Here is a 14,065-nt window from a genome sequence, read left to right on the forward strand (position 1 = left end):
CAGGCCATAGTTACCAGTCGCCTCAACTACAGCAACACTCTCTAAGCAGGCATCTCCACCTAGCTCCTCAAAAGACTCCAGACCATACCGAATGCGGCATCCAGATTCATCATGGACCTCTCCAAACGGACCCACATCACAACACACTTCAGAAATCTACATTTCTCCCCATTCAGAAGAGTTGCCAGTTCAAGATCCTCATGCATGCCTACAAAGCTCTATACAATCAAGAATCCTTCATCAACCATCGACTGAACTTCCATCTACCCTAAAGATACTTGTGCTCCTCCTCTCTTGCCCTTGCACACACCCGTATCCGTTGCAGCTGCAACAGGGACCGCTCCTTCTCCTACATTGCCAAGACCTGCTCTCCCTATACACCTCCCACCATCTTTGAACAGCACCCTCCCTGGCAGACTTCAGAAAGATACTCAAGACCTGGCTTTTCGACAGAGACTTGGCACACTCAGCGCCCAAATATCCCAGGGGTTACAGTGTTGTGTTATACAAATGCTGATTGATTGCTTGATCCACCCCACAAAAGTCTTAAAAATATATTAGCAAATCTGAAGTTACAAGCAAAATGCTTGGCAATAACAAAAAAGCTGACCAGTGACCTCAAACGTACAGAAACATTGAAGAAGCATATCATCTCCATACATACCTACTTGATGAGATGCCATTATTTCCATAAGAAGGTTGCCTGATTGCAGGTTCCACAAGCAGGTGCCCTAGTTTAGAGACAGTTCTGTGAGGGGACAAATGTTTGCCAGTGCTCATTTATCACATTTAATTGAGGAAGACAACAAAACTTAAATGTGTTATTAAATCTCTTACAATACCAACTAGAACACCAGCTACTTGCAGTTCAAGTTAAGTAAACACATTCAGACACTGCTCAGTGGACACTATTCTTGATGTTTCTTAATTTCTTACTTTAGAATGTCCTTATATTACATTAATTCATTGCAAATGAATACCTTATGTGGCACACAACTTTCAAAGCAAAGTTAATTATTAAATGTAAAAGATTAGCAAAATAATTATCAATCCTGGAGTTGTAGCATTTTGGTCCTCTAATAACGGGTAGAGGAAATGGGTTGGATTGAGGATGAATTAATGGAGGAGAGAAGGAGCACACAATACATCAACTACTTTTATGCAGAAAAGATTATGTCCCCGAAGGACACATCTAAGATACATGTTTCAGTATTTTAGTAGAAATTGGTGGATCAAAAGGAGTAATGAACTTTCGGAATGTCAGCAACCACAGTTCTGACTGCTTGATTACAGGTCAGAAGCAATTATACTTGAATGGAGAAGGCCTTCTTTGTCAAGGCAAAAGCTTCTTTTTGTGTTTGACTTCTCTTGTTTGTACATACTCAAAGTGGCTAAAATATTAGCACAAAGTATGGAAGAATATGTCAGACACATTTTCCCAAAAGCTACCAGATTCTTTCTCTCTCGGACAACAGGTAGGTGAGAAGCCAAACTTCCTATACTTAAGTACTTTCTTGGTGGCCTGGTCTACAATCTTAGCAATAGTGGAGTTAAATTCACCAATATTTATCTCCTTCGCTGTTTTGACAATAAATACAATTCAAAAAGTGGCCTTAAGAATGAAACAAGTCGAGGCTATTTGCCCAAACATGATTTTAGGAGGGTATGGTGTGAGCATTGTTGGCACTTCTTGCATTAGATCAACTGGAAAACACAAAGGTTTAGCCCATTGTATGCCACGGACAAAACTGTTACATCATGTGGAACAGCGTTACTTCCTGGCATTGACCCACAGGGGAAGCACCGGCACTCCCCCCTTGGGCCACCAACCCACAACCCCCCCAGCGGGAATGGCAGCAGAAGACATTACGCTGACAGCCGGACACCCCCACCTCACCCCCCAAGCCCACCCCAGCGATCTGACGACATCAGTGCACACCGCACGCACTGACATCTTCAGATGGTGCAGCTGGCGCTGGAAGCCACTAGTTTCCAGCACCAAATCGAGAAGGAGGTGAGTTTTAGCTCCTGGGAGGGGTGCGGGGTTTCAGAGAGGCACAGGGGGAAAGGAAAGAGTTTTCCTTTCCCTCTGTGTCTCTTTGAAACGTATTCCAGCTGCACGATCGTGCATGGCGTTGTGATCGTGCAGCAATAATACCGGGATTCTGATTTTGTGTGTGTGCGTGGGGAGCGGCCCCTTGGGCAGGGGTCGCTCCCAATTATGGAGCATACATTTTGGCCATTTCTGTCCCCTTGGGGGCAGAAAGGCCATTTTTTAGGCCGATCTGCCCCCTTGGCATTTTTCAAGAAGTGACCCCTTAGACATGTGTCGCTCTCTGTAGGGGGCATATATTTTGGCTGCTTCTGCGTCTCTGTGGGACCGATCAGCTATATTCTTAGGCCCAACTGCCCCAAGGGAGGCAGAAACCACTAGACACCAGGGAAAAATTGCAAATGTTTGGTGGGGGGGGGGGGTGTTTGTAGACTGGCAAAGTATTTGTATTTGTGATCATAATGTGTTATTTCTCCTTTTTGTTCTAAGTCAAACCTTTTGATTTCTTTGCTGTTACTCCTTGTGGTTGTGGCAGTGGTAGACCTGCAGTTTGTGAGGTTGCATGTGTTTGGTAAGAATAACGTTTTTTGGACTATTTTCTTATTTGTGCACAATGATATCTGTGTTGTCTTGTGTGTAATTTTATTTTGTTTTTCCTTTTTAGTAGGATATTATTGGTGCTTGCTATGTCTGTGCAGAGAAGGGGTTGGAGAGTCTAGCTGTCTCAGGCAAGTGAGTGGTATCGTTTTGAGTATATAGGTCTCTGTAATAAAACCGCACTCTGTTTATTACTTATTTTACAAAGTGTTGGCGTATTTGTTACGTTACTTTTATTCAGAAGGATCATGGCTAGCTGGAGGATGACCGCTCAGCAGGCTATTGGTATGCTTTTTGAGTTTTCTTCTGACCATGATTATGAGACTGACTCTTATCTGAGGCAGAGGAGGTGCAAGATTCTGGCAGTGAGTTTTCTGTCCAAGATAAATCATCTGATGAGGAAGCCACTCTCAGTGTGGATGAAGTGTCTGTTTTAGAGGACGGCACTGATGTGCCAATAGTGCACCAGCCTGGGGATAAAAGGCTTTCCATTGGAAGAACTGAACTCTGGGTTGCCCAAAACATGGAGCAGCCGACGCTGCCTGTCTTTACTGGGCTCCAAGGTTATAGAGTGAATATAGACAACTTTTTTGCCTATCAATTGCTTTCAGTTGTTTACGGATGATGTATTTTTGGAAGAGATTGTTGAGTAGACTAATTTGTATGCTGAACAGTATTTGAGGGACAACAGTGTCAGACTTAGGCCACACTTTAGAGCTACCCGGTGGATTCTCACAAATCTGGAAAAGTTAAAAAAGTTCTTGGGTTAACTTTTTTAATGGGGCTGTTAAGGAACTCGTCACTGTCTTCATATTGGTCTACTAGTCCCTTGATGACAACGGCTATTTTTCCTGCAACCATGAGTCGTAATCGGTATTTGCTTCTTCTTCGGATACTGTATCTTGTTGATAATGTTTTAGCGTTGCACAAAATCACCCTGATTGTGACAGTCTTTTTAAGATTCAGCCTGTCCTTGATCACTTTGTTGATCGTTTTTCAGAGATCTATGTTCCAGGGAAAGAAATAGCTGTGGATGAGTCTTTGGTCCTGTTCAAGGGCTGTTTGGTTTTTAGGCAGTACATTCCCAAAATGAGGGCAGGTTATGGAATTAAGTTGTATATGCCGTCTGAGTAGTATAGGATATGTCTATAATTTCTGGGTCTACACTAGTAGAGATTGCAGTATTAACCCCCCTGGTTGTCCATCCACTTTTGGAGTGAGTGAGAACATTGTGTGGGAACTTGGTAGATGACTATTTAACAAAGGTCACCATTTGTACCTCGATAACTTCTACACTAGTGTGCAATTGTTCAGGGAATTGTTCAAAGTGGACCCTGTTGCTTGTAGCACAATCCGCTCTAACCGTAAAGGCTATCCAAGGGAGCTTGTGTGTAAAAGAAACTTGAGAGGGGACAGTGCAGTTCTGTGAGCGTACTTCACCTGTGACTGTTTGGGGTCAGGCTGCTGAAGTGCACAAACCTGTGTGCATTTTAGACTACAATAAGCACATGGGTGGTGTAGTGGCGTTTGGCTGGCGGTGTGCGTGGAGTGGCACGTGGCTTGCTGTGTACATAGTGACTGGCTGTTGGTCACTACAACACACTGCTAGCCAAACGTAAGTCCACAGATTCCGTCAGCTGGTGTGAATGCTGTGTCAGGTATGTGGGTGTGTGAAAGTGATGGGCCCTTGAATGGTGTTGTCTGTTGATGTGAGAGTTGCTGGGCCCGCGGCTGGCGGTGTGAATGGTCTTGTATATGTCACGTATCAAAGGTGTGTGAATGGACTGTAAAGCAGTTGGTGCCTTGACGTGGCTTTACAGCTCACAAGCTGTGAGTCATTGGTTCAGTTTTTTGGCCTTTCAGTTATTAACAGTGCATTTCAGTTTTGTGAAATCTCTTGTTAATAAAATTTGATCTACTGAACCATCACTCACCCTTGTGGCAATTCCAACCAATATGAGTGTAGTAAAATTATACCAAAAAGATCCGCTCCGCTGTGATCAGCCGTCGAAGCACAATCCTGACATGCTCGGTGTCTGGGGTGAGACCCCAACGATTATGCATGACTCCAACTAGGTTGGTGGGTGAGAGGTCTTTTTAACAAAACCTAAGGATGTTTCTTTTCACAATGTGAGTGTTTGGAACATCACAGAAGTAACAGTCTTGGTAGCGCGCCCGCTTCTACTCTAGGGAAAAAGTACCAACTCTAGATAAGTTTAAAACTAGACACCCGGTGGAGTACAGGGTGGTGTGCCTCTTGTGGAGCCCAACAAGTTTCTTAGCCACAATGCCCTGTAAATTTTAAAATGTGACCAAAATCACATATTTTTCTTGTATTTCTGTGTCATATTATCTAGAAGCAAAAATAAACCAGAAACTTCCTACTAGCCACCGTTCCCCCCTGGTCTCCTGATAAAAACAATACCTCACTTGTGTGGGTGGGCCAAGTGCCCATGACTGGGAAGGGACCAAAACACAACATGGACACATCAAAATTATATATTACAAAACTACCTGTTTTTCAGTTGGGGGGGAGGGGCACCTGTGTTTTTAATCCTGGGCTCGGCAGCCATCTGGGGAAACCTACCACACCCAGGAATCCAGGGAGGCATGGCTTGCGTGGTTCCCCCATAATTATCTTACCCTGACTCCCCTGCAAACCTCAAATTTAGCTAAACAAGGCACATTTTCCTCACTTTACTGTGTAGGATGACCATGCCGGTGCAAATTTCCTACCACCCAGCGTTCCCGTCGGTCTCCCAAGTAAAATGATACCTCACTGCTAGTATGGGGACCCCTGAATTCAGAGATTTGCAAATAGTCACTGCTTCTAAACTTCTTATCTTGTGCCTATTTCGGAAATACACAGGTTTCTTGTTACCTATTTTTCACTCTATATTTTACCAAATGATTTGCTTTATACCAAGTACACAATGAGAACCCATAGCAAGGTGCAGCTCATTTATTGGCTCTGAGTACCTTGGGTTCTTGATGAACCTACAAGCCCTATATATTGCCACAACCAGAAGAGTCCAGCAGACGTACCAGTATATTGCTTTCAAAAATCTGCCATAGCTGGAAAAAGTTACAGAGGAAAACGCAGACAGAAGTGACTGTTTTTTTCAACTCAATTCCAATATTTGTTTATTTCAACTGCTACTTTCTATAGGAAAACCTTGAATGATCTACACAAATGACCCCTTGCTGACTTCATAATTTTGTCTACTTTTCAGAAATGTTTAGCTGTCCTGGATCCAATACTGGTTTCACACCCATTTCTGTCACTAACTGGAAGGAGGCTGAAAGCACAAAAAATGTAAAAATGGGGTATGTCCCAGTAAAAAGCCAAAACTTTGGTTTTCTGGTTCAAGTCTCCCTGTTTCTGAAAGCTGGGAAGATGGTAATTTTAGCATCGCCAACCCTTTGTTGATGCCATTTGTAGGGTAAAAAACAGATTCTTTCTGCTGCAGCACATTTTTCCTATTTTTCTCAAAAAAACAAAATTTTAGCTCTATTTTGGCTAATTTCTTGGTCTCCTCAAAGGGAACCCACAAACTCTGGGTATCTTTAGAATCCCCAGAAAGTTAGAAAAAAGGACGCAAATTTGGTATGGATAGCTTATGTGAACAAAAGGTTATGAGGGCCTGGGCACGAACTAGCCCAAATAGCCAAACAAAGGTTCGGCACAGGAGGGGGGAAAAGGCCTTGCAGCAAAGGTGTTAAGTTTTGTGGGTTGAATGTTAAATGTAGTAATGTAAACAAATATATCAATTAATTAGAAAATAGCAAATACACATATTTGATACAATACAATAAAACTGTTAATATCCCCTCAAACAAATAACACCTGAGCCCTGTTTTTGATTTTGTTTGGTGAAGTGGGCTGAATGGGATAGAAAGCTGAGTGCTTTTGCCTACTGAAAGGATGATTGAGGCCCAGTAAGGACTTCTTAGATAGTACTCATTGATATGGCAGTGACAACCATTGTGGAATGGTGGAAAACCTGGTCATTGGCGAGTTTAAAGAGGGTCATTCTACTGAATGGGAAGTCGAGGACTTAAGGTTGGGCTTTAGGTCTAAAGACTTCAGCCAAGCTTGCCGGAGCACATAGGGACCAGCGCTTGAGGTATGGAAATGGTATCAATGAGATACCAGGCTGTCTGCATCTTCTGCTACCATGCATCCTTCCCCATGCAGAGGAGTCTGCATTCTACAGTTCTGACTGTGCTACCTTATGAACACAGTCAGAACACAGTGGCTGAATTCATACCAGAGGTACAATTTGCTCACATGAAAAAAAGACTAAGGGGCTGGTACTGTTTTTTTTGGCTCAAGACATTTTGTCTATTTGTCCATGAGGAAGAATGGTGATTTACCTTTCATGGATACTGCCATCACCACAACAGACTGAGCAGAGCAGATGCCTGAAAAGAAGATGAAAGTGTAATTGGACAACAGGCATTTATTGTCCAGAGTGATCAAACATATAGTATGGTTTCAGGGTGCCTGTAGCTAAATAGCAAGCTGTGCTATATTTAAAAAAGAGGATGCACAAGTCCAACATACAAGTACACTCATTTTCCAGAGGGCAAATAGTCATATTGGTGGGCAAACCCTAATTTGCTATAGATAAGCACCATATGCAAAACCTCCTCATCCTCACTGGTACTGGCAATAACTGTTGGGGAAAATATATATACATATATATCCATATGTATGCAGTACATAGATATCATACTTGGATATAGTTCTCACCTAAACTATCTCACTTCTCACTGTAACAAACTGCCCGGAGCTGCAGTGGCTTCCAAATCTGACCTTGCCTGGGCAAGCTTCACAAGCCCATTTAGAGGTCACTTTGCTTTTCCTGACATCCACGTTAGGTTTGCTCATCTGCTTGTTCCTTTAAGCCTACACTGCATTTCTGTATATTTGGCACCATGCCTATGTTGCATTTCTATGCTTGCCCATGTTTGGCACTGTGACCTTTCAGCGGAGCTTAGGTTGCGTTTCCGTACTGCATATAAGGCTCACAAACCAGTCACTCAGGGAAGAAGAAGCCTGTTTGTATTACGCACACCGTTTTCATGTTTGCTCTTCTTCCTTGTTGACCAGCAAACATGCTAATGTACCTACATATACATTTAATTTTCTTCCTGGGCAACTTCTTTGTATTGTGTGTTTCGTTCATTGCTCCTAGGAGGGTGCAAAAAGTATTTACCTAACACTAAGGTTCAATTCTTGGTCAACCAAGGGCAACTTCTTCCAATAAGGTGACCTCAGAAACGGTCAGTGGGAGCCTCATCTATGCCTGGTGGTATTGCTACGGTGTCTGGAAACTAAGCTGGTAAAGGCAACAGAGCAGTTGTTGATGGGTCCCAGAGAGGAAATGGGGTCATTGACAGCAGGACTGGTAGCTACATAAGAGGCACTGTAGGAAGGGCTGGTGGTGGCAGCAGTATCAGTATCAGTACCACATGTGTCTGGGATGATGATGGTTCCAAAGGAGCACTCAGCTTGGTATTCAAGGCATCAAGAAAGGAATTAGAAACCAGTAGACATGACAGCATGTTTGTAATTCTACACAATGATCAGAATCAACATAAGATTTCTGCTCTAATTCAAAGCCCAACTGTTCTTCATCAGAAGCCTTGAGGTGCCCACTATGCAGCCAACCTTTCTGATTAGGGGACTAGTCGGTGTCGAAATGATGGAGTTCTGAGCAGATACACGCTGGTATCTTCTGCATGCTCACAATTTCCAGAATCTAGGACTAGAGCAGAGACTCTGGTGCAGTGCCAGCCATTTCAAAATCTGGGGCAAGATGTACAAACCATTCTTATGGTTGAAAAAATGCTTTTTCATATGTACAAAGCACAAACTGTGATTCAGTAACATGTTACCGAATCACAATTTGTGTTTAGGGATTCTGTACTTGGAAGGGGCGTGTTTAGGCCGTCTCTCCCAAATACAGAATTGCAGTGCTATGTATGAATATTTTGCAACTGAATTAAAGCCACCAAACATTAATTTTTTTATGACACTTCAAAGGTAGTGGTAACCAATCGCAAATGGGAAGGGGTCCCCACTGGACCCTTTCCGAATGTTGGAACAAATATTTTTTAAGAGTAGGGAGTGGTCCCAGGGAGCACTGCCTACAAGTTAAAAATGAAAGTTCAATATTTCATTTTGAATGTGGAACAGCGTCCCCATTTCCTTCAAGGAAAACAGGCTGCCTTTCAAAAAAGAAAATGTTTTACTAAAAACGGATCACAGATATGGTGGTCTGCTGATCACGGCAGCGGGCCACCATGCCTGTGATGGCTGCAGTTCCTAATGGGTCACTTTACTATTAATGAGATAGGTCAATTTGCGAGCCACTAGTAATCACTATTTCAAGCCTGTACATTTTCATGCATTAGGAACTGTGATTTCCTAATTGAGATTCAGTAAGAATCGCAATCCCTCATTTTTGTACATATGGCCCCTGGTGAGGAAATAAGACTGAAGCCACAACCGCTCCTAAGTGCTGCTCCGGAATGGAGGCTGTAACTCAGCAAACTTAATCTAGCTAGTGAAAAAGGTAGATCTGACAAGGGCCTTTACTTATCTATACTAACTATTTAACACTTCTTGTGCCTTCGTAATGGAGGGTACTAAAGCTGAAAATCAAGATTTGCTGGCATCTGCCCCTACTTGAGAAGAGACCCTTCTCTCAACAATCTAATGATTTTCAATGCAGACGTCTGATGCACCAAGAAGTGGTTAAATAGAACTGCAGGGGGTAGGAAGAAAGAATTTCAAATGCGTTATCAGAAAGGAACTGCAATAGAGAACACCCACACCAAAAAGGAAAAGTTATCTTACTTCTACATCATATGAATCTTCACTAAAGTCATAAATATTGTGAAGGGTGCCCCACATGTGCAGGCCTATTCAAGTGTTGTGACTTAATTCAATGTGAACTACGAGCGCACCTGTAGTACAACCTTCGAATCACCACATCAGAATGAGGATGAGTTTAAATGGACGGAGACATGTTCAGATTCTCAGTACAGCTACATAGAGTGCCCAGAAGCAGAATCTTGATCTATTTAGTGTCAAAATGGTTGTTTGAGATCTCCAAACCCAAATGGAAAGTGGGAATGGACCTGAAGATACCTTACTTATCTGTTAGAGTCTAGCTACAGATTCCTTACCTTTGAATGCTCCCTAGGCATCAGACTGGGTCCGGAAGATTTTTCATGAGCAGTACCCCTGTGAGCCAGTAGGTGGCGTTGATCGTCTCCACGTCCATTGTCGGCATCATTCACACCAAAACTGATGTCGCAGTTCCTATAGAGGCGCCACCCAGATGCGCTTTAGATGACTTTCCATGCCATAAGAACGGAGCCATAAAGAACACTGACCACTGGTGTGTCAAAGCTAGGGCCCTGAAAGTAAGTCCCTGCCCCTAAAACTCAGTTCGCAGAGCGTGGAGGATGGGTGAGTCAATAAGGAATCTTTAGCTAGATATTGTCTCTACCAGATAAGGTGTTCCCAAAGCTAAATAACTTTTCCATCTGATAGAGACTTTTAGCTGCAGATTCCCTACCTTTGAAGAGATACCCAAGTAATACCATCCCCAGAGATGGGTCTGCGAACCAATTTTAAACTATAAAGTCATGCAGGGCCGAATGGGCAAAGTGCCTGTTCCTAAGGACCTGACTGTCCAGGCAATAGTGTTGCCCACGTTGCTGCTTGGCAGATGTCCAGCACCGGAACTCAGCATGCTAATGCAGTAATTGTAGCTTTAGCTCTGGTGGAATGAGCTTGCAAGCCCTCAGTGGGTTGCTTTTTGGCCAGCGCATATCAGATCTTGATGCAGAGCATGACCCAACAAGAGATGGTTTACTTCTGCACCAGCCGACCTATCTTCGCACCCACATACCCCATGAAGACTTGGTTGTCCACCTGGAACACTTTTGTTTGATCAAGGTAGAATCCCAGTGCTCTTTTTGGATCCAGGCGGGGAAGTCTCTCCTCTTCCTTAAATGTAAGGGGGGGGGGTTGGAAAAAGTAGGCAAGGCAACTGATTGGCCTACATGAAAAGGTGTGACTACTTTTGGCAGAAAAGAGGCCCTGATGGGAAGCACCACTTTGTCAGGATAGATAGAAAGGTAGGGTGGCTTAGATGATAAGGCATGCAGCTCACTCACTCTGCGGGCAGATGTAATTGCGACAAGGAAAGATGTTTTCAATGTGAGAAGCCTGAGGGACCAGTTCTGAAGAGGCTCGAAAGGTGGGCACATCAAAAACATCAGAACCAAATTAAGATTCCACTGGGGCATAATGAATGGCGAAAGAGGGAAGAGTTGTGTAAGACCTTTGAGGAACCTATGTACAATAGGAGACCTAAACAAGAAAGGTTCATCAAGCAACTGCAAAAAGGCAGAACTAGCAGATAAATAGCTCTTAAGAGTGCCCAAAGCAGAACCCTGCTGGGCAAGGGAAAGAATGAACAGTAGAACCAAAGAAATAGGGGGTGAAAGGGGATCAACAGACTTGGCTGTACACCATGCCACAAATTTCGTCCAACAACAGGCATATACCATTTTGAAGGAGGGATGCCTGGCTGCCAAGATGATAATACAGACTTCGGGAGGAAGGTCAAAAGATGTCACCTGCCGCTGCTCAATCTCTGCAAATGAAGGCAGAGAGTGGGCAGGTTCGGGTGAAGAATCCTCCCCTGCGGCTGCAATAGAAGGGCTTCCAGAAGGGCAGTTGATCAGATGATCTATGGACATGCTCAGCAGCTCAGGATACCCTCCATGCCCAGTCCGCAGCCATAAGGATTTACTTCGACCTGGTCACTTCTGATCTTCTTGAGAACTTTGGGCAGGAGTGATATGGGTGGAAGGGCATGCAGGAGGCCTGAATTCCCAGAGTCAGTGCCGCCTTGGAATCCCCAGTGTGCAAAACTGCTGACATTGCACATTCTCACGGAGGCAAACAGATCTAATGAGGCTCTCCCCATTGCTGAAAGAAACCTTGCGCCACCTCCGGGTGGCGACGCCAATTGTGATCTGCTAGGCATCTTCTGGGGAATTTGCTCTGGTGCTCAGAGAACCCACCAGATGTTGAACCACCAGGGATATGCCCTGCTGTTTCAGCCACGTCCAGAGGCGTAGAGCCTCTTCACAAAGAGTCTACGATCCCACCCTTCCCTGTTTATTTAAGTACCACGTTGTGGTGGGGGTGTCTGTGCTCCACTATATTTCCCTTAATAAAGAAATGAAGACTTTCAATACCAGTCAGATCGCCTGGAACTGCAGCAGGTTGATGTGGAGTCCCATTTCCGCCAGATACCAGATTCCTATAATCTCCATCTCTCCCAGATGGTTGCCCCATCCCAGGAGTGACGCACCTTTCACTACTCTTGAATCCGGTTGGGAAAGAAGACCGATCTGCCTCTGACTCAATCATGGTTCGTTAGCCACCAGTGCCGAACTTCTGCAGGACCCCCTGTGATCTCAGCAATGGCAAAGAGATTCCCCTGATGCTGCACCTACTGGATGTGCTACCAGCAGGATGCAGGAGGCTATGGGTCCCAACAGCCTCAGAGTCAGTCTCCCTGAAATCCAGGATAGAGACTGAAACATTGGTGTTATAACCTGAATATTCTGGACTCGCCGCTCGGAGGACAAGCCTGAAACTGGACTGTTTCAAGAACAACCCCAATGAAAGGAAGCATCTGAGAGGGAGTCAGGTGTGACTATGGCACATTTACAGTGAACCCTAGTAAATGCAGAAGGTTCGCTGTAGTCTGGAGGTGGGAGATGACAGCCTGGGGTGAGTCCGCCTTCAACAGCCAGTCTTCGAGACAGGGGAAGACTCACATCCCTGATCTCCACAGATGATCTGCAACCACCACCATCACCTTGGTGAACACACAAGGGGTGCTGGTAAGGCAAAGGAAAGGCACTGTGCACTGAAAGTACACTTGGCCTACCAGGCAAGTCAGGTACATGGAAATAAATGTCTTGCAAGTCCAACACTACCATCCAAACTCCTGGGTCTAGGGCAGACGAGATCCAAGCCAAAGTGACAATTTTGAACCTCTCCTTCTTGAAGAGGAGATTGAGGGCTCATAGGTCTAGAATAGGGTGAAGACCCTTGTCCGTTTTGGAAACCATAAAATAGCGGGAAGAACAACCACAGCCTATTTCTAGCACTGGAACCCTATCTATGGCTTCCTTGGACATAAGAGTCTCAACTTCCTCGGGAAAAGGGACAAATGATCCTCCATCATCAGGTCATGAGATAGTGGCATGGAGGAAGGAGTAGTCTCAGAGGGAAGGGAGTAGCCACTTTGGACAACCTGCAAAACCTACCTGTCCAAGGTAATGGACTGCTAGTGGGCAGAATCCTGCTGCTAACTGGCTGTCCATGGTGGTAGAGAGACAGACTAGGAGGGTTAGAGGCTGAGGGGGATGGTGGGTGGCAGACTGGCCAGACCGCTGGCCACCTGACCCACGAGGTTGCTGGGTCCCACACCCTTGTCCACGCAGAGGCTGGCCAGCATGCGCAGCATGGTGGTTGAACATGAATTGCTGCGGTTGGAAGCCCCTTCCGTAGCCACAAATGGAACAAAAGGCAGATTCGGGGGACGAGGGGCCACCGCGAGGCCCAAGGACCTGACCGTAGATGAAGAATCCTTGAAGTGCTCACGCGCCTAATCTGCCTTATCGCTGAAGAAAAGAGAGCCATTGAAGGGCATGTCCATAAGGGAAGCTTCGACATCCCCCGAAAAGCCAGACGTTCTCAGCCAGACGTGCTGCCTCAGGGCCACTGTCATTGAAACAGCTCTGCCAAGCAAGTTGGTTGTGTCCAGTCTACATCAGATAGTGAAGTGTACTGCGTCTCTCCTATCGGCAACAGTTCGGGTACAGTTTGGGCCTGTTCTGGGTCCTCTGACAGCACTCCGCAACCATGTCCCACAGAGTGTGGCAATGACGGCCCAAAAGGCATGTAGTGTTTACGGACCGCAATGCCAGGCTGGCAGAAGAAAACATCTTCTTCCTAAAAATGAGTTCAGCCTCTTGGATTCCCTATCTGGGAGAGCAGCAGGGAATGTGCGTGGGAAATTGACGCTTGGCCCACCAAGCTCTAAGGGGTGAGGTGTTGCATGAGGAAGGTTGGGTCACCAAGTGTGGGGCTATGGCGGCAGGCAATCATCCTATTCACGGGAGCCCCTGTGCTGGGTTTGGATCAGGTACCCAAAAGGACGTCCCTTGAAGGCATCAATGAACAGGAGCAAGGGTTCAGATATTGAATTTCCCGGTTGCAGCACCTCTGTCAAGAGATTAGTCTTGACTGCCACCAAGGGTACCTGAAGGTCCAGAACCTGAGCTGCCCTCCACACCACCATTGCG

The 14,065-nt window shown here is 45.2% G+C and overlaps 1 protein-coding gene across 2 annotated transcripts in view; it reads right to left on the minus strand.

Annotated features, from left to right (window-relative positions):
- CCDC13 (coiled-coil domain containing 13) overlaps positions 1–14,065 on the minus strand; it is a 527,643-nt gene that overhangs the window by 103,606 nt on the left and 409,972 nt on the right. For both annotated transcript variants that reach the window (XM_069211020.1, XM_069211021.1), the window contains exon 12: positions 665–748. In XM_069211020.1, the coding sequence (XP_069067121.1) occupies positions 665–748 (84 nt within the window). The remainder of the gene's footprint in view (positions 1–664; positions 749–14,065) is intronic.

Source organism: Pleurodeles waltl, chromosome 10, assembly GCF_031143425.1.
Source record: "Pleurodeles waltl isolate 20211129_DDA chromosome 10, aPleWal1.hap1.20221129, whole genome shotgun sequence".
Classification (NCBI taxonomy): Eukaryota; Metazoa; Chordata; class Amphibia; order Caudata; family Salamandridae; genus Pleurodeles; species Pleurodeles waltl.